This window comes from Athene noctua, chromosome 7, assembly GCF_965140245.1.
Source record: "Athene noctua chromosome 7, bAthNoc1.hap1.1, whole genome shotgun sequence".
Lineage (NCBI taxonomy): Eukaryota > Metazoa > Chordata > Aves > Strigiformes > Strigidae > Athene > Athene noctua.
Window position 1 is genome coordinate 27,290,792 of NC_134043.1, and position 18,120 is coordinate 27,308,911.

Genomic DNA, 18,120 nt, shown 5'->3' on the forward strand with positions numbered 1-18,120 from the left:
CCTGAACTGTGCCTGCTTCCCCCGGGGGCCAGAGCAGGGCACTGCCAGAAGTCCTGCAGCAGCAGGGGGTGGCTCTGAGGACATTTTTCCCTCTCCCCAGGCTCTGCCCCATGGGAGGGACATCACGTACGCAGGGGTGTCAGCAGCACCCCAGCCTCACTGTGCAGCTTCTCAGGGGCAGGCACAAAGAATGGCTGGGTGGGGGCCAGCTCCTGTCCCAAAAGAAGCCCATGGTCTCCCGGGGCCATTGCAAAGAGAAGAAAAAGGAGCCAGGGGTTATAATTATACCCGCTAACCTGGGCTGGAGCCTCCCACAACAGTCCCATGGACCCAGGGCTCAGGCAGCACAGAGGTTGAGCATTGCTCAACCTACCCCAGCAGTGTCTGGCAGCAGTTTTGGCACCTACATGGGCCTGCTTGGAATTTCAAAGCAGAGCTACACCTCCTCCGCCATCATTTAAAGCAAGCCCAAACACAGGTTTCTCTCTTGCATCCTCCCAGAGGCCACTGTGGAAATGCTCCTAGAAAGCACGGACTAGGCCACAGAGATTTTGGGTGCCTTTGTCACCTCCCATGGGGGTCTCCATCCCCAGACTGCTTGTTTACAGCTGGAGCCGGTCTGCACAAGGTGCTGCTATCCATCCCCTCCACCCTGGGGGACCCCTGTCCACCTCCCAGCTCCTCCAAGACCTTGGCACAGAGCAGTGGTTGGTGCATCTCCCACCAGGACCACCCTCCACTTTGCTACCGCATCCCTCAGGATGCACAGTCACTCTCTCCTCTCACAAGGATGGAGAGCGTGCACCGTCCGGCTGCAGGCCGGGAAAGCCTGGGACGCCTGTACCGTGCTGCGTGGTCGCGGCCCCTGGCTTCACCCCACACCCACAGCATCATGGGAGCCCCTGGGGCATTACAGCCCCCAGCTGCCCCATCTGTCCCCAGGCTGACCGTGCCACAAGGTGGGGGAGGACGCTCTGTGGTGTGGGGCTCTGCGCCATTCCCGGGGGGCCATGCAGCATCCGCACCAGGGTGGGGACGCTCTGCAGCACAGCGGTCGCCAGAGAATGCTTCACAGGGCTGGGCTGCTGCGAGGAGGGTGGTATGGACACCCCACTCACCAGGATGGCTCAGCAAGGCCTCACCCAGACCCCAGGGGGACTCATCAGGATGAACTGGGCAATAAATGCTGCTCACTGCCGCAGGGTCGATACCCAAATAATCCTACCACTCTCAAAGTGGCTCCATGTGAGGAGGGGTGATAGCTCCAGAGGGGAGGGAGGAACAACCCCAGCACAGGGCACCCTGTGCTCTTTTGAGGCGCATGCTGATGAACCAGCCCAATTTCAGAGGAAGGACAGAAAGGTCCCAGCTGGGGAAATAGGCTCCCGGGAGATGATTCACCCAACTGTGGAGGCAGATTGGAGGCGCAAGCTCCAGAAACGAGGCCTGGGCCCCCTTCCTCCCCCCGGCCCTTATCTGGAGGATGCATCTGCCCCAGCTGGATGCACTGATGAGCTGCTCGGTGGGTGCTTGGTGACCGGCATACCCGGAGCCAGGGCTTAGAAACAACTGCTGGACCGACACAGTGGGCCACCGCGGGATGCTCGAGCGTTAAAGTCACCACCCAAAAGCCAGCTGCCTGCACAGCATCGCTGCCATCACCTGTCCACACGCACACCTCTCCCTGCAGCGGCGGGTGGGGGTCTCGGCAAGCCTTCTCCTTTGGGGACCCCCATTCGTGGGTCGGGGCCGCAGGGAGCTTGTTTTGGTAGAGGCCAGCCCCCGCTGAGCCAAACAGCATCCCGGGCTGGGAGTCAGGGACGGAAAACTCTCAGCAGCCTCGCAGAAACACACACCCGGGAAGGTGACAAGGCATGGGGGGGGGGGGGGGGGGGGGGGGGAAGCCCCTCGGGATGGGGACACGGGGGACCATCGCTCTGCAGAGCCACCCTGCGTTCGAAGGGTGCTTGCCTCCTGCTCCCGGACTGGTTCCCGGAGTGATGTTGCACCGGCAGCCGCTTCCTCGTCGGAGGAGCTCCGTCCCCCTCCCCGCCACCACCCGGGTGCCCGCGGGGGGGAACCCAGCCTCCCCTCGCCCTAAGGACGGACCCGGCTGGAGAAGGACGAAGGCTCCGTCCCGGGCCCCCCCGCCAGCCCGCCCCCTCCCAAAAACCAGCGCCCCAGGGAAGACAAACCCCTACCTGCCCCTGGACGGACGGACTGAGGGACGGAGCGACGGGCTGTGCAGAGCGGGGAGGGATCGGGCAGGGACCGGCAGGGCTGGGCAGGAGGAGGGGAGCGGCGCAGTTGGGGGCCGGGAGGGCGCGGCGGGGCTCGCTTCGAGGGAGGCGGCAGCTGGAGCCGAGCGGTGGGTCCTGCCCGGCCCCGCAGCCCTGCCCGGCCCCCCCGGCTCTGCCCGGCCCACCCGACGCACCGCCCCACCGCGCCCTGCCCCTGCCCCAGGCTCTGCCCCGTCCCTTCCCGCCCCTGCCCCTGCCCCTGAGCCTACCCCGGCCTCTTCCCCACCTCGGCTATTGCCTCTGACAGATCCCAGCCCCTGCCGCAGCCCCAGCCCATACCCCTGCCCAGACCCCTGCCCCTGGCCCTTTTCAGCCCCTGACCTTTCCCTGTCCCTGCCCTTCTCTGTTGTAGCCACTGCCCATTTCCCAGACCTGGTCCCTGCCCTGCCCCAGCCCTAGTTCCTGCCCCTGTCCCTTCCCGGCCCCAGCCTCTGCCTATGCTCCTGCCCCTGCTCAAGGCCATGCCCATGTCCCAGTCCCTGCTCAAGCAGGGTCCCCAGCACCAGGCCTTGACACTGGCCCTGCGCCAGCCCTTGGCCTTGATCCTGTCCCTAAACCTGCTCTGCCCCAGCCCCGTGCCCCAGCTCCTGTCCCAGCCCCTGCTCCTGTTCCTGCCCCTAAACCTGCTCTGCCCCTACCCAGCCCCTGCCTCTTCCTCTGCCCCAGTTTCTGCCCCTAAACCCACTCTGCCCCTACCCAGCCCCTGCCTCTTCCTCTGCCCCAGTTCCTGCCCCTGCCCCAGCCCCAAACCCCGGCAGCTAGCACTGCCCGGGTGCACAGCATCACCTCTGACCCGCACCTTGGGGTGCTCCTGCACCCAGGTCCTGCTACACATCTGCTACACATAAAGAAGGGACCCAACCCTGCCATCGTCAAGGGACAGAGAGACAGGTCCCACCAAGGGCTGTTCCCCTGCCTGGGAGTCACAGGGAGCCACATCTGCTGTGGTCTCGCCATCCTCCCCAGGACCAGCGCCCACCTGGAGGGGATACGAGCTGGCTCTCCTGCAGTGTCAAAGCCATCCTGGTAGGACACCCTAAGGAGGAAACATCTTCGGGGAGCAAACATGCCATCATGTAAGAAAGGATTTGGGATGTCCCCCACCTAAATGACACACCCAGGCTCTAACTGTTTGGCTGAGAAAAGAAGGAGAAACCCCCAAGTGAAATAAATGCTGGTCCAGCCCCTACCACAGTGGTTTGGTGGTGAGCATCTTTGCATCGGGTTGGGGGACTCAGTGGGATGGGAGGCCTCTGGGTGGGAAGACCCCAGGCTGGGGTGCGGCTGCCTGGACCCCTCACAGCCCTGGGCAGGGGGCTGGGACAATCCCTGGACATCTGGGATCCTGCTGCCACGCTTCCAGGCAGGAACATATAAATATTTCAGCGGAGTAGCTGAGACCTGTCAGGTTGCATTTGCTTCTGGCAGGGTAAGTGTTGGGAGAGGGGGAGGAAAGGCAGGGAGAGAAAATGCTCCCAGAAGATGCGTCATCTCCTGGGAGGTGGGGGCACCAGCTCCAGGGCTTGATCCTCGAGGGTCTCCACCTCTGCTGAGTTTGCCTCTGAAGATGCTCTTGCCTCCGGGACCGGTGCAGTCCCCCTTGCCCCGATGTTTGGGTCTTACCCCATAAATGCATTTTGGGGGCTGCTGCCGGCTGTGCTGGAGGGGAAGAGGGGCTTCGGAGATTTTGCTCCGAGCCCAACAGGCAGCGGCACGTCCAGGACCCTCGGGGATGTGGCACAGCCCGGGCTCTAACAAATTCCCTCCCCCCCTCTAAAAACTGGGGGGCAGAAATAAACCCAAGCGGCTTACGGGCAGTGGGGAGTGGGAAGAGGAGGTGTTCAATCACTTGGTGGGGGGAGCTTAGGTGGTGGGCAGCGTCCCCCGCGGTGTGCTGGAGAGCCAGCGTGGGGGGATGCGGGGCCCTGCAGCCCAGAGGCCACGGCAGATGGGCGGGGAGCTGACCCCCCACTCTGCGGGCTGCGAGGGCAGGACAGAGAGGCGATGCTTTCGGGGGGTCGGGACTACACCCCCTCTCAGACAAACAACCACGTGCCGGTGTGACCCGGCCCCCGGGGATAGTCGAGCTCCTCCTCCTCCTCCTCCTCTTCCTCCGCTTCCTTCTCCCCTTCCTTCCTCCCGCTGCACTGTGGGGCTTGTAGTCCTGCGGTCACCCCGCACGTGGGGCACGACTACATTTCCCGAGGGCCCCCCAAACCCTCCTCCTCCTCCTCCTCCTCCTCCTGGGTTGGTTGCGGCTGCGGCTCCGGCGGCAGCGGGGCCGCGGGGAGCCCCGGGACCCCCCCACGGCGCCCGGGCGGGTACGGGCCGCTGCCCCCATGCGCGCCAGCCCCCAGGTACGGTCCGGGCTGCGGGGGGTACGGGCTGCTGGGGTGCTCCCGGTGCTGAGGTACCTGGGTACCGGCGATCTGGGGTGTCCCTGGGGTGCCCGGGGTACCGGGGATGTGGGGTGTCCCGGGGTACCTGTGTTGCCCACACGGTGGGCACGGGTCTACTTTAGGGAGCTTCCCTCCCTGTTTTGGGGAAGGTGCTCCAGGGGCTCGCACACCCCCATCTCCTGCCCGCTTGTCAGCTCCCTACAAAATGCATCGTGCTTCGGTGACCTGGATTCTGTGCCATCAACATGTGGCTGCGGGGAGAGCATCCCCTCCAGGGCTGTCCCCTCCGGGCCTCAGTGGCCGTGGCTCCCCGAGGAGCTGTGCTTGAGCTCATGGCCCTCAGCACCCGTGGCCCTGGCTTGACAACTGTGTAGTGTGACCATGATCCCTCGTCAAGGTCATGCTGCTATAACCCGGAGATAACCAGGTTCACACGGTGATAACCGCCCGTGCTCTGCTCCCTCTCCTCTGCCTGGTTTGCACCAGGGCAGAGGGACAATAGCTCCGAGCTGGGAGCATCCCTTGGGACTCGTGCCTGCTCACCTTGAGCGGTGGCAGCTCCCTGGATGGTCAGATGGGTTTGAGGCTCGGGTCCCTGCATGTGTGGGAATGCACATGCCAGGCGTTAGAGGAGCCTGGTGCTCCTGGGGACAGTGGCACCGAGGCAGATGCATGGATCTGCATCCTGAGGTTCGTGCAGATGGTTTCCTTTGGGCCAGGCATGAGCACACGTATCCATCCTGGATAGACACAAAGGGAAGTGGGGAGCATCTGCTTCCAAAAAATGTTTGGAGCAGAGAGTGGAAAACAGCCCCCTGGGGTCCCAGCATACATGGCGAGGGGCTGCCCCGCAGAGGTGATGATTGCTCACATCCACAGCCCGACGTGGGGACAAGCGAGTGATGGGGCATAGTCCAGGCAGTCATGGCTGGCAGGGGCCCAGGGTGGGCATGGCACAGTGCTTGGGTGGGTGTTGGGGGGAGCTGTAGCACCTGCTCCTTGACCCTTGCCCTTCCTGGCACAGTGGGAGGGCTGTGGAGCTCCATCCAGCACTCAAACCGGCACCGGGTCTGGGCAGTAGCTGGCTGGCAGTGAGTGAGCCCTGAATCCCTGCCTCCTTTCCCAGGGACCTATTTGAGAGGTACAAGCTGTTTGTCCAGCTGTGAGCTCCAGGATGTGCACGTTCTGGCGATGCTCAGGCACCAGTGCTGAAATCCCGTAGGATTTCCCCATTCGCTGCCTGTGTTATCAGGGGCTGGGAGGGGGTTCTTCAGAGGTGAGCCACCCAGCCTTGCCACGCAGGATGGAGGGATGTGGGGGGCACGAACTGGGACCATGGACTTCTTTTTTAATGACTGTGATTTGGTGTCCTGCAATTAGCAGGGTAATCAGGTTTCTAGACCTTGCTCCTGCAGCCTGGATTGGCACACGTGGATTTTTATGGCTCGAAAAGCGCCGTTCGTGACTTATGGGAGTGAGGAGCACTGAGAGGACGCCTGGGCCAGGCCTTATTCCTTCCTGCCCTCATCCCGTGACTGCTAATCGGACCTCCCCGGCGCTGCCAGCTTAACTATGTCCAAACCTCAGGATTTGAGCATTTAATCCCCCTCTGGACCATGAACCTCATGGCATTTTGCATTCTCCCCAGGCTGGGCGATGCCACCTGAACATCGTGTCCTGCTGGAGGAGAGCCGAAGGGCAGTCACTTGCCTGCGGCTCAGCTAAAGTCCTGCCAACCACCCAACTAATGTATAACATGAGTGGCCCTGCACCCAGTGTGCACATTAACTCCCTTTCACAACCAGTGCAGTCCCCGCAACCACTGCCATCTTCCTCCAGAGCATCCTTGGCACTGGGCGCCTGCATCCCTCTGCCTCCGAGTCTGCAGCACAGTGACTTGGTTCAGAGGGAAGTGTCACTTCGGGGAGGGGTTAAAACCCCACTGACTCTTAAAAGGGAGAAAAAGGAGGTGGTGGGAGCCCAGGAGCCGCAGAGCCGGGTCCTTCATGCATCCAGGCTTTTTCACATGGGATTTACAAATGCCGCCCTAAATGGGCCCCCCCAGCTTTTGCACAGTGAGACATGCAGCTGCTTTTCTTCTTGCAAGAACATCTCCTGGGGAGAAGGTAGTGGTATTTATTTGCCTTGCGATTATGGAGGAATTTGAGCCTGTGCCAAATGCTGCTTTCTCCCCAGAAACTGCAGCGACGTGGCTTTCAATGCGTTGGAAAGCGCCTGCGGCCGGAGAGGGGCTGCCTGGCCCGGCAAAGCCCATCTAGCTGACAGTCCCTGGGATAACGCCACCATCCTGCTGCAGAGCCAGCGGAGCCATGCCTAAGAAGGATGACGACGCCAAAAAACCAGCGTCGGAGACGGTACCAGACCAGCGCTGGAAACTGCAAGTCTTCTACCTCTGCTTCTATGGCTTCATGACGCAGGTCCGGCCTGGGGAGAGCTTCATCACCCCGTGTCTCCTGGGGCCTGACAAGAACTTCACACAGGCAGAGGTGAGCCGCGGGCAGCCTGTCCCCCCTGATGTCCCCCTTTCTGGACACGGTCACCACCCCAGGGCTGGTCAGAGCATCCTTCTGCGGTCCTCGGGTGTGGAGGGGTGCAGGCATGCCATGTCCTGAGCGTGTAGTGATGCACAGGATGCTTTTGGCGGGGAGAAGGTGGTGTGGTATGGGTCTAGCTGGCAGCATGTACCTGTCTCAGTGGGCTGCGAGGTCACTCTGTTTCTTAAGGCCCAGGCTCAGCTTTTCCTGACATAAGACCTTGTGCCCACGTTGGCAACCAATTTGGGGGGGCTGTGCCTGACCCCTGCCCAATTGGGCAGCCAGTGGGATGGCGGTGGGGTGCCGAGCCAGGAGGAGACTCATCCCATCCCACCCACACTGGCATGGTGCAGTGGGGAGCACAGGGCTGTGCACTGCCGGGCTGCTGGCAACGATGGGGTTAGGTGAGGAGGGGCCACATGTTGTTGTCCCCAAGAAAGGGACGCTGGCCTCAGTCCCGGCAGGCTGTTGTGTCCGTGGGAACGCTGCGTTCCCGGCACGGGAGGGGGCCGAGGCTGAGCCAGGCCCCCATCCGAGCTCGCCACAGGCCACATTCCTCCCCGAGGAAGTGCCGTGATGGGGGTGAGCAGCTGGTGCCCACCCAAACTGTGTTCCTCCAGGCTGGGGGAAGCCCCAGGGACATGTCCTGTGCTCAGCCCCTCCTTGCATGCATGGCAGGTGACCAACATGATCACGCCAGTGCTGACCTACTCCTACATGGCCATGCTGGTGCCCATCTTCCTGCTGACAGACTACCTGCGCTACAAGCCGGTACTGGTGCTGCAGAGCCTGAGCCACATCTCCATCTGGCTGCTGCTGGTGTTGGGCACCTCGGTCCTGGCCATGCAGCTGATGGAGTTCTTCTACGGTGTCACCATGGCCACCCGCATCGCCTACTCCTCCTACATCTTCTCCCTCGTGACCCCATCACACTACCAGCGTATGGCCAGCTACTCCCGCTCCGCCGTCCTCCTGGGCGTCTTCACCAGCTCGGTGCTGGGCCAGCTCTGCATTACCTTGGGTGGTGTCTCCTTCCTCACCCTCAACTATGTCTCGTTGGGCTTCGTCAGCTTCGGCCTCATCCTCACCATTTTCCTCAAGCAGCCCCAGCGCAGTCTCTTTTTCAACCGGCCTGAGGGGGCTGGTGATGGGGCTGTGCCCACCGAGCTGGACAAGATGGCCAGGGGAGACGTCCGTGGGGGGACGCAGGGCTGGCGGGAGGCCGCGCTGTGCCGCATGCTGCGGGAGGTGGGAGCATTAGCCAAGCAGCCCCAGCTCCAGCTCTGGTCCTTGTGGTGGGTCTTCAACTCAGCCGGTTACTACTTGATGCTGTACTACGTGCAGATCCTCTGGAACGAGATCTACCCCTCCACGGACAACCGCCAAGTGTACAACGGAGGGGTGGACGCTGCCTCCACGCTGCTGGGTACGCTTGCCTGGGCTGGGGACACCGTGGATGCAGGGGGACACCCCTGTCCCGCTGCATCCCCTGGGAATGGCTGGGGATACCGGGGATGCAGAGGGACAACCCCATCCTGCTGCGTCCCTGGGAGTGGTGGTCCTCATGACATTTTTGGGGATGCAGGGGGAGTTTTGGCAGTGGAGATGAGATGAGAGATGACATGAGATGACATAAGATGAGCATTGCTAGGTTGGGGGATGCAAGGTGTTCCCATGCTGTGAGGTGTTCACATCATCCTTCATCTCCTCCCCAGGGGCTGGTGCCTCCTTCGCTGCTGGCTACGTGAAGATCCGCTGGACGTTGTGGTCAGAGCTGGTGATTGGGGTGGTGACAGCTTTCCAGGCGGGGCTGCTCCTGCTCATGAACACTACCAGCAACATCTGGCTGTGCTATGCTGCCTACGTCCTCTTCCGTGGCTCCTACCAGTTCCTGGTGCCTGTTGCCATGTGTGTTGTACCCCTGGGGACCTGCTCCCACCTCAGCAGCTGGGCTGGTACCAGGGGTTCACTGGTGGCCTCCTCTTTCCCAGTTTCCAGATCGCTACCTCCCTCTCCAAAGAGCATTGTGCGCTGGTCTTCGGGGTCAACACCTTCTTCGCCACTGTTCTGAAGACCATCATCACCATCATCGTGGCTGACAAGAGGGGCTTGGGCTTGTCTGTGCATCCCCAGGTAGGGATGGGGGGCATTTAGGTTGGAGGCGGTCCCCTAATGTTGTGGGATGAAGCGGAGACTGCAACTGTTGTTCTCTCTCTCCACTCTCTTGCAGTTTTATGTGTATTTCGGCTACTTCACACTGCTGGCGGTGGTCTACCTGCTGTTGGCCGTTGGTGTGGGCATTCGGTACAATCGCCGCAAGCAGGCGGCAGAGCTGGCCTTGGCCAAGGAGCTGTGCCAGCTCCCTGCTGAGGTGCCAGCACAGAAGAGCCCGGAGGCAGGTGCTGTGCAAGCCTGAGCACCGGCACCATGACCACTGTGGCCAGGTCTCAGCTCCATAAGTGAGCGTTACCATCACTGCGTGCGTAGTCTCCTGTCCCACTGCCGGTCCTTGGCACCGGCCTGTTGAGGACACAACCCCTTAGGACCAATTTTCTGCTTTATGGGGGCTGGGCTGTGCCCCCCACCTCAGCCCCAGATACAACCAGAGCAGGGGCAGGATGCCCATGGCTGCTGCTGCCAGGTACCACACAGGGATAGAGATGGGGTCCGGGGTGTCTCCTGGCCACCAGCTCCCCATCATGGTGCAGAGCCAGGCTACAAGAGGACAACATTTCTTTATTCAGTGCCTTTAGAAAATGGTTTATAGGACACAATTGACAAAAAAAAAAAAGATCCACAGGCTTTAAATTGCATTAATTACACAAAATACAGTAGACTGTAAGAAATAGAGACCATGTGACTCGCACAGCTTTTATGGTAATAATTTCCATACAATAATAAAAAGCTAGTTACAGATTTATCTTCTCTTTTTTGTTTTTTAGCACCTTGGATTTGCCCACACCAATTCAAACCAGCTTTGCTGTGCCTTGGCCCTTACTGTGCAGCAAAGGTGGCACGGGGAGGGGGGCGATGACGGTGCCTGCCCTCGGTACCACGTGTGCTCAACACGCACATGTACGTAAACGCATGCCAAGCGCATGCCTGCCCCGTGTCAGAGCCACCCCATCACCCCAGTCCCTGCGTTCACCTGGGTGTAGCTGTCCCTGGGGTGTGGGGGAATGGCCTGGGGTCCCGAGGGTGTGCGGAGGGGCTGGAGGGACCAGACCCCCCCAGGGCTCACGAGCTGCTGGCTGGGAGGCGGAGGTGAAGATGATGATGGGGGACTGGGTGGGATGGTCCTTACCTGGGGAGGACGGAGACCATCTAAGGGGAGCCCTGGCACCACCACGGGACGGTCCCTTGCTGGGGTGGGATGCCAGGGTTTTGGCTGGAGAAAACCCCGTGGCCCTCAGCAGTGGGGATTTGGGTCCAAACCCGAGCTCCTAGCGAGGACAGTGCGGGGCTGGGTGAGGGGTCGGAGAATCCCCTGCAGGCTTTCTGGGATGGCAGATTGCATGGCAACGCCAAAATCTCCCAGCCGAGTATCCTCCCACCCAGCCACCCTGAAAAGACCATCTGAGCAGGTGGGGGATGCAAGCTGAAGTGGTTAAATATTAGGAGTTAGAAGAGAATTGGAGCAAGAGGAGGAGGAAGGCAGCCAGCCCATGGCTGCCCTGCCCCAGGTGGGATAAGAGCCCCTGCCAACCCAGGGCAGGGGTGATGGTGATACTCTTTGGCTTCAGGTCTGCAGGAGAAGAAAACCCTGCAGGGCAAGGGCAGGTGCATGGGGAGGGCTGAAGACCACAGGGATGCCAGGCTGCAGGCTGGCTCTGGCTCGACATTCCCTGGGGACATGGGGTATCCAGGGATGGGAGGGTGTCACTTTTTGGCGGCAGTCATGAAGCTGTTCTCGATGCAGAGGACGATGAAGGCATGCTGGCAGCTGCTGGCCACCTGCTCCAACAGCTTGCCAGAGCCCAGTGAGGAAGCCTGGCCGGTGACGGCGTGCTCCTCTGTCCGCCACGTCTCGCAGTAGCTTTCGGGCAAGCGCCGGCCCTTGGTATCTGAGCCGTGCCAGACACTCTTCTGTGGCCTGGGAAGGGGAAAGGTGGGGGTCTGTCGCTGCCCCCAACAGTCCAGACCCCATCTCCCCTCCTTCCCCATCACTAGATCTTGCACTCACCATCCGGCATCCCGTAGGACATCCCGGCCATCAAAGGAGAGGATGTGGGCACCGGCTCGCAGTGGGGCCCCGCTGCCCGTGAAAAGGGCTTCCCAGTTACTGAAGAGCACTTCGTCCTGGTAAGGTGGGGTGGAAAAAGAGGAGGGGGGTGTCTGTCAGCCCTGCTTGCACCCCAAGAGCATCACAGGAGCTCTGAGCCCCAGCTGCCTCTGGGGAGGGGACGCTTCACAGACACTGCCACGTGGATGGATGGGGGATGCTCTGCAGCCCTCAGAGCTCACGAGGTGTCAGAAAGAGGACGGAGATATGCACGTACCCGGAGGTTGACGATGGGCACGGTGGCACGGTCAGCCCTGCGCACGATGCTGTAGAGGTCCTGCAGGCGGGAGGAGAGGAAGGCACGGAAGGTGCCAGCCAGCCCGACCTGCCGGGCTTGCTGGAAGCACTGGAAATCGGCACCCCGAATGCCGCGCATTCCACCACTTAGCGGGGCGTTCAGGGCCACCAGGTGAAGCTGCCAAGGAAGGGATAACAGGGCTTGAGGTACATGACTTTGACCACCATCGTCACCTCCCCTCAGCTGGCATGTGGCACTCACAGCAGGCTGGAAGTCCTGGTGCACGTGGGCAGCCACAGGGGCTGGATCTGGCCGGTGGTGGATGTAGTAGCTATTAAGGAGCTCATGCTGGTGGTGAAGCAGGGGTTGCTCGGGCAGGCGATGCTGGTTGGCCACCACTTCGTCCCCACGCCAGGGTCGGGCAGTGGGGGGGGGGCTGTGGTTGCGGAGGGGGTGGAGGGGTCCGCGGGGCTGGAGTGGGGGCTGGGGGCCAGCATAGTGGACGCTGGGCGGTTTGTCGTACACCTCGTTGTCCTGGGGAGAAAGGCTGAGCGTTGGTGCTTCCCAAGTGCGGACCAGGATGATGATGAAAATGGGGATGAAGATAATTGGGGATAGGGATGGACATGATTGTAGGTGGGGATGGAGAAGGTTGGGGGTGGATGGAAATAGGGATGGAGATGGTTGATGATATGGATGGATATGGGGATGGAGAAGGTTGGGATTGGGATGGCTGGGGATGGGATGAGGATGGAGAATGGAGATAGGGATGAGGATGGGCATGGGGGACAGAGAACTCACCAGAGCTGAATTGGGGATCAGGGTGTGCTCCTCCAGCTGCAACAGCATGACACATCATATCCCAGCTGTCCCCCTCTCCTCTTCCTCACACATGAGTGGAGGGACCCCCAAGCATTGCCAAAAGACACCACCGAAACCCCAGGGCAGTACAGTCTGTACTCCCCTAGGGCCAGGCAGTGCAACCCAAGATGGGGGGCCCCTCCAGCCCCCTCCCACTCACCAGCACCCGTCGGAAACCCCCACGCAGTCGGACATAGAGCTCTTGCCGGTCGGTCAGGAAGACGAGGTTGCCCTCGGGCAGCTCCTGCGCAGCACTCAGCATCACCTGGTACGTTGGCAGGGTGCGCAGCTACGGGGCAGAGCCCGGAGGGTGGCTCAGGGCTTGGCCAGCCAGCTCATGGGCAACCCCCTGTCCAGAGCCCTGACTCACCCCCAAGGACATCCCACTGGTGCCTGGTGGTCCAGGGGGTCCTGGTGGTCCAGGGGGTCCAGGAATGCTCATAGCTGGGAGGGTGAGAAGGGTGAGATGGGGTGGGCTGCAGCATGGAGAGGGATATGGTGGGTGCAGGGAGTGATGTAAGGGTGGCAGGGACGGATGCAATGGGGCAGGTACTCACCTTGTCTGTGGGGACCTGGGAAGGAGGGTGGACCAGGGGGGCCGGGAGGGCCAGGAGGGCCCTGCCGCCCCTCATATCCGATACCGGGGGGGCCCTGAGGTCCAGGAGGCCCTGGTGGCCCAACAATACTGTCCCCCTTGGGACCCTAGGCAGTTCAAGAGAGCATCCCTGGAGCAAAGCACCTGGGGATGCTGCCCCTCCCATGCCCCCCCCCTTGCCCCTGTGCCATGGGGTACTCACCGGCAACCCGGGGTAGCCCTGGGGCCCTGGAGGCCCTGGCAGCCCAGAGACGCTGGGACCGTAGAGCGGGGTGCTGCCCGGCTCACCCTTCTCACCCTTGGGACCTGCATCCCCCTTGTCACCCTGCGGGATGGCACAGCCTTAGAGTGAGTGGCTGGGGCACACCCGAGTACCCCAAATCATGCTGGGTACCAGCCCTATGAGCCGCCGTTGGGGGGAAAAGGGCTTACCCGCAGGTTGGCACCAAAGTGACTCGGGTCATAGGGGAAGTGGCCTGTGGAGAGGGAGAGGAGGAGAGAGGAAAGCTGGGATGGGCACGAGCCACCTTCGCCTGTACCTGCCTGTGGGGACCAGTCACCTACCTGGGGGTCCTGGGGCTCCAGCATCACCTTTCTCTCCCTTCTGTCCTGGAAACTGGTGGAAACCTATGGGGAGCAGCAGAGAGATGCCATCTCAGTGCTGCAGCATTCTAGCCCCAGCTTTAATGGAGGGGGTCTTCCCCACCCTGCCCTGCCTTGCTGGGTGTCCCTGAACTGCTCTGAGGCAGCTGTGAGTGGGACACCCCCTTACCAGGGAAGGCTGGCAGCACAGGATGGCTGGAGTCGCTGAAGGCCTGTGGGGATGCAAAGGAAAGTGGCTGCAGAGAGAGCGGCTGCATCCTCAGGCATCCCTCCCTCAATGTGATGCTGATGGTAGCCCCACATGCCAGTCCTGGCCAGGATGCCATCAGAACACCTTCCATCCCCTCCAGCCAGGCAGGGGGCACTGGGGGGAGGACTATGTCACCAGCCCTTAGCACCCACATCACAGTAACCGTGTTGTTACTCACATTGCTGCTGTCGTATACTATGCTGCCAGGTGGCCCAGGGGGCCCTGGGGGCCCTGGGGGTCCTGGGGGACCCTGCGGGGGGAGAAAAGATGTGTCAGGGAAAGTGGACAGTTCCCATGGGGGACACACTGAGACCATGCCCTGCCCCAGAGGAGCAACCAGTCCCTGAAAGAGGGAGGCATGTGCCCTTTGCCAAAGGGATTCAGGTCTCCAGGGAGACCCTCAGTGTATGTCCCCTACTCTAACAGACCAGCAGCCACGGGGGCTGCAACAGTACTCACCCGCAAGCCCAGCACGCTACTGACATCCACGGGGTCACCCTTGTCGCCCTTCAGCCCATTCATACCGGGACGTCCCTACGGATGAACAGCACAGATGAGCCTCATCCCCGTCTCCCTGCCAAACCCAGGGTGACATCCTGGTGTCACCTCTGATGCCCTGGAGTCACCTCCAACACCCTGGCATTGCCTCCAACATGTTGGCATCACCCCACCCCTTGGGGACACAATAGGGTTTGGGGTTCAACGGGTGCAAGTAGTGCAAATGGGGTGGGGGGATGTGGTGAAGGAGGCGATGGCCGAGGGGACAAACAAACTAGGAGCAGGTCTTACGGGTCTGCCTGGAAAGCCGATCTCTCCCTTCATCCCTGCTCGTCCCTGGGGACCCTAAAGAGGAGAAAAGAGAATGATTGTGCTCAGAGTGGGAGCATACCCTCTACCCTGGATCAGTCCTGGCCCTCCCCATGGGCTCTGAGGAGTATGGTGCTGGTGACTTACCGAGGGTCCCACTGGTCCCCGCAGCCCCGGCTCCCCCTACGGACAGCAGAGAGGGAAAGAGCATCACCACTGGGACCACCTGGCACCTGTCACATGGGGATGCACCCCCAGTTCCTGCAACACACCCACCTTTTCTCCTTTCACCTTTGCAGTGACCACAGTCCCATCGGGGCTGATGATGACACCGGGCTCCCCCTTCTCCCCCTGTAAGAGAGGAGGAGGCACAGGGGCAGATGGAAGGACCAGGCTCCCTCCCATGGTGGGACTGGCATCACTACCAGGACCTGGTGGCCAGGCAGGATGGGGACCAGGTGATCACCCCACAGAGTGGAGGTGGCCCAGAGCAGTTACCTTCGACCCCGGCGAGCCCTGGGGACCAGATGATCCCCGGTCTCCTTTTGGTCCCACTGGGCCCTGCAGGGAGGAGCACAGAGCCCACGTCAGCCCTGACCCACCAAAGGCAGACCCTGCCTCCATCACCACCACCCCAGCACCACTGCAGCAAATCACGGCAGGACCAGCAAACAGAGGTTTCACCAAAGCGTGCCTGGAGCTTTCAGTGGGGCCACCCTTGTGGTCCCCAGCCCTGCCAACTGACTCACCGGGAAGCCAGCGTGACCTGGTCTGCCCTGCAGAGAAGCAGAGATGCTTGTAAGAGCACACCCTCTCTTTCCAAGAAACTGGGTGCCGTCCTGGCACTGCTGAGGGGGTGTGACTAGCAGGGGGGAGCACTTACTTCGGGACCAGGCAAAGCTGCCAAAGACTTCTGGAAAAAGAGAGAAAACAATATTTTTCACCCTGATACTTGCTCTGAAGAGGTCATAGTTCCTGGAGAAGTCTCCCTCAGTCCCCCCACATGATGGGTGCTGGGAAGGCCCTCCCGCCCACCCCCCCCAATTTTAGCTTCCTCCAGCAGCAGTGAAGCCAGGTGCCATCACTTACATCTTCGCTGGAGATAGAAATGACCTGTCCAGGGGGACCAGGTGGACCAGGGGGGCCAGGCAGTCCCACACCATCTTGGCCTCGCTCACCCTGAAAGACACAAGCCATCAGCTCCAGGGCCACTGTCAGCCGGTCCCCATCCCCAGCCCGGTGGCACTTACCTTCTCGCCGGGGCTGCCTCTGTCACCTTTGGGTCCCTGGAAGGAGGAGCAAGCAGGGGTGAGCTTCCTGCTTGGAACCACATGCAACCAGACCCTGGCTCACAAGCAGAGACCCCCTCCTGCCTGCTGCTCCGCAAAATCCAGGCAGTGAGCCAGGTTTGGATGTTTTTGGGTGGAGGTGGTGGCGAGCAGGGAGGCAAGCTAATGGGGACAGGGTCCCAAGCAGCATGGACACCCCTGGCAGGCAATGAGCCCAGTGCAGAGCAGGGGAACAGCTGAAGGCATCGGGAGGATGTGAATTTTGGCTGCTGGGGACGAAGCTGCTGCAAGTGGTCCTGCAGCGACCAAGGGTACCCTGCCTGGAGCAAGGGGGCTTCTGCAAAGCAGGGGCTGATGCTCCTCCTACCTGCGGTCCGGGGAAGCCCTCCAGGCCAGGGCGGCCGTCCATGCCAGGTACACCAGCATCTCCCTGCAACGAGATACAGGAAAGGGCAAGATGCAGTAGGGAGCATCCTCCTGACAGACTCAGGATGGGGAGCACAGGGGTGCCTAGCTCCCTGCAAACCCAGGTGCTCACACACAGCCCATCACAGTCTCCCCAAGGTCCTACCTTTGGTCCTGGCAAGCCAGGCTGCCCAGGGCTGCCGACCTCCCCCTGCAAGGAAAGAGGTGTCAGAACAGGAGCATCCCCACAGGTTGCCTGTTAGCATCCCGCAAGGATGGAGCCAGGCTCCTACGGCTGGGTCCAGCAAAGGGCAAGGAAGGTGTTTGAAGGGGTCCTCACCTTCACCCCTGGCAGTCCCGGCACCCCCTGCAAGCAACAAGAAGTGCACCATGAAGGTTGGGTGATGGCAGGGGATGTGATGGCAGAGGGTCCCCCCAGGGAGCCCAGGATGGAGGGCAGGGAAGGGGAAAGAGCAGAGCTACCTGTGGTCCTTCAGGTCCGGGTGGTCCGGGGGAGCCAGCAGTGAATGGCAGCCCCGAGCCCTCCATGTCACCCTAGGTGGGGTGGAGAGGGAGAAGGGGCTGAGCCACATCTGTGCCCCACTCCAGTTCATCCCACTTCCTCATCTCAGGGATGATCACTTACAAATCCAGCCTCATAGCCTGGCCCTGGTGGTCCTGGGGGACCGGGGGGTCCCGGCTGCCCACGAGGTCCGATGGGCCCAGGAAGGCCAGCTAAGCCCATTTCTCCAGGGGCTCCTGCTGGTCCTGTTTCTCCCTTGCTGCCCTGCAAAGGTGACAAGAAAAACAAGGGGACAGATAAGGTGACAAGGATCCCTGCCTGGAGCCTGCAAAGCGGGCTGCAACACGTTCCCTCCCGCATTCCCAAATCGCCCCTTGGGACAGGACAGCAGGACAGGGATGCTCCCTCTCTCCTGGACAGTGGCAGGAAGGGGCATTGCCCAGCTCGGGCATCCTTCGTGCTGGCTGTCCTTGGACGGCCCCGGCTCCCCCTGCAATGTGCACGGTGGCCACCAGAGGCTCGTCTAAAATCATAAATGCGGATTGTTTTGCATACGTCACTGTCTGATGCTGCAGCAGAGCTCAGCGCCGAGGGGGGGATGCTCGCAAGCACCCTTGCGCTTTGCTAGAGGTTTCTGAGCGGCATGATAGGTCCTTATATCCGCTGCCACACCATCTATACTCTCTCGGTGATGGCAGCATTAAGAAACCTTAATTCTTGAAGCTCTTGCCCCCAGCTCAGGCTGCAGTGGCTGGGTTACCCCAAGGAGAGTCCTGGTCCCCAAGGGAGGGGAGTGCAAGCGTGTGTATCCCAGCAATCCCTTCACCTCCACCCTTGGGGATGCGGGGAGGAAAAAAGCTCGAGCAGGCAGGCAGGAGAGTGATGCGTAGAAATGGGGTGGGGTGTGGGCACCAAAAATCCCCCAAGAAAACCCTCTTCTGTGCCTCAAAACACCCTGCTCAGCTTTCCTGCCTGCTTTCCGAGGCAGCAGCACCCAGAGCAAAGCAAAGAGA

The 18,120-nt window shown here is 61.4% G+C and overlaps 3 protein-coding genes across 26 annotated transcripts in view; 1 reads left to right on the forward strand and 2 right to left on the reverse strand.

The window, feature by feature from the left end:
• Positions 1 to 2,422, reverse strand: part of PCBP3 (poly(rC) binding protein 3) — a 61,735-nt gene extending 59,313 nt beyond the window's left edge. For all 21 annotated transcript variants that reach the window (XM_074910133.1, XM_074910130.1, XM_074910136.1 and 18 more), the window contains exon 1: positions 2,202 to 2,422. The gene's annotated coding sequence lies outside the window, so the exon portion shown is untranslated. The remainder of the gene's footprint in view (positions 1 to 2,201) is intronic.
• Positions 2,423 to 4,535: 2,113 nt separating this feature from the next.
• Positions 4,536 to 11,066, forward strand: SLC19A1 (solute carrier family 19 member 1). 2 transcript variants are annotated; one of them, XM_074910220.1, is made up of 6 exons: positions 4,536 to 4,657; positions 6,896 to 7,206; positions 7,933 to 8,680; positions 8,970 to 9,162; positions 9,246 to 9,387; positions 9,485 to 11,066. In XM_074910220.1, the coding sequence occupies exons 2-6, from the start codon at positions 7,030 to 7,032 to the stop codon at positions 9,668 to 9,670; spliced, it is 1,446 nt and encodes a 481-aa protein (XP_074766321.1). In that variant the 5' UTR covers positions 4,536 to 4,657; positions 6,896 to 7,029; the 3' UTR covers positions 9,671 to 11,066. The 2 variants fall into 2 exon arrangements, with proteins under 2 accessions (XP_074766321.1, XP_074766322.1); XM_074910221.1 differs by having other exon boundaries at positions 8,970 to 9,148; positions 9,485 to 9,623.
• Positions 9,971 to 18,120, reverse strand: part of COL18A1 (collagen type XVIII alpha 1 chain) — a 41,858-nt gene continuing 33,708 nt past the window's right edge. For all 3 annotated transcript variants that reach the window (XM_074910219.1, XM_074910217.1, XM_074910218.1), the window contains 27 exons: positions 17,231 to 17,371; positions 17,068 to 17,139; positions 16,925 to 16,951; positions 16,751 to 16,795; positions 16,547 to 16,609; positions 16,141 to 16,176; positions 15,980 to 16,069; positions 15,774 to 15,803; positions 15,640 to 15,666; positions 15,389 to 15,451; positions 15,167 to 15,241; positions 15,038 to 15,073; positions 14,873 to 14,926; positions 14,543 to 14,617; positions 14,262 to 14,333; positions 14,003 to 14,045; positions 13,795 to 13,857; positions 13,663 to 13,706; positions 13,433 to 13,555; positions 13,193 to 13,337; positions 13,006 to 13,079; positions 12,796 to 12,924; positions 12,576 to 12,611; positions 12,036 to 12,308; positions 11,754 to 11,951; positions 11,438 to 11,553; positions 9,971 to 11,347 (listed from right to left, as the gene is read on the reverse strand). In XM_074910219.1, coding sequence (XP_074766320.1) covers positions 11,134 to 11,347; positions 11,438 to 11,553; positions 11,754 to 11,951; positions 12,036 to 12,308; positions 12,576 to 12,611; positions 12,796 to 12,924; positions 13,006 to 13,079; positions 13,193 to 13,337; positions 13,433 to 13,555; positions 13,663 to 13,706; positions 13,795 to 13,857; positions 14,003 to 14,045; positions 14,262 to 14,333; positions 14,543 to 14,617; positions 14,873 to 14,926; positions 15,038 to 15,073; positions 15,167 to 15,241; positions 15,389 to 15,451; positions 15,640 to 15,666; positions 15,774 to 15,803; positions 15,980 to 16,069; positions 16,141 to 16,176; positions 16,547 to 16,609; positions 16,751 to 16,795; positions 16,925 to 16,951; positions 17,068 to 17,139; positions 17,231 to 17,371 — 2,364 coding nt within the window. In that variant the 3' untranslated portion in view covers positions 9,971 to 11,133. The remainder of the gene's footprint in view (positions 11,348 to 11,437; positions 11,554 to 11,753; positions 11,952 to 12,035; positions 12,309 to 12,575; positions 12,612 to 12,795; positions 12,925 to 13,005; positions 13,080 to 13,192; positions 13,338 to 13,432; positions 13,556 to 13,662; positions 13,707 to 13,794; positions 13,858 to 14,002; positions 14,046 to 14,261; positions 14,334 to 14,542; positions 14,618 to 14,872; positions 14,927 to 15,037; positions 15,074 to 15,166; positions 15,242 to 15,388; positions 15,452 to 15,639; positions 15,667 to 15,773; positions 15,804 to 15,979; positions 16,070 to 16,140; positions 16,177 to 16,546; positions 16,610 to 16,750; positions 16,796 to 16,924; positions 16,952 to 17,067; positions 17,140 to 17,230; positions 17,372 to 18,120) is intronic.

Bases quoted from the DNA above. Each gene is read 5' to 3' on its own strand.
- SLC19A1 (XM_074910220.1), top strand. From the start codon at position 7,030: ATGCCTAAGAAGGATGACGACGCCAAAAAACCAGCGTCGGAGACGGTA. The intron at 7,207-7,932 runs GTGAGCCGCGGG...CATGCATGGCAG, and splicing joins AGAACTTCACACAGGCAGAG to GTGACCAACATGATCACGCC. The intron at 9,163-9,245 runs GTGTGTTGTACC...CCTCTTTCCCAG, and splicing joins TTCCTGGTGCCTGTTGCCAT to TTTCCAGATCGCTACCTCCC.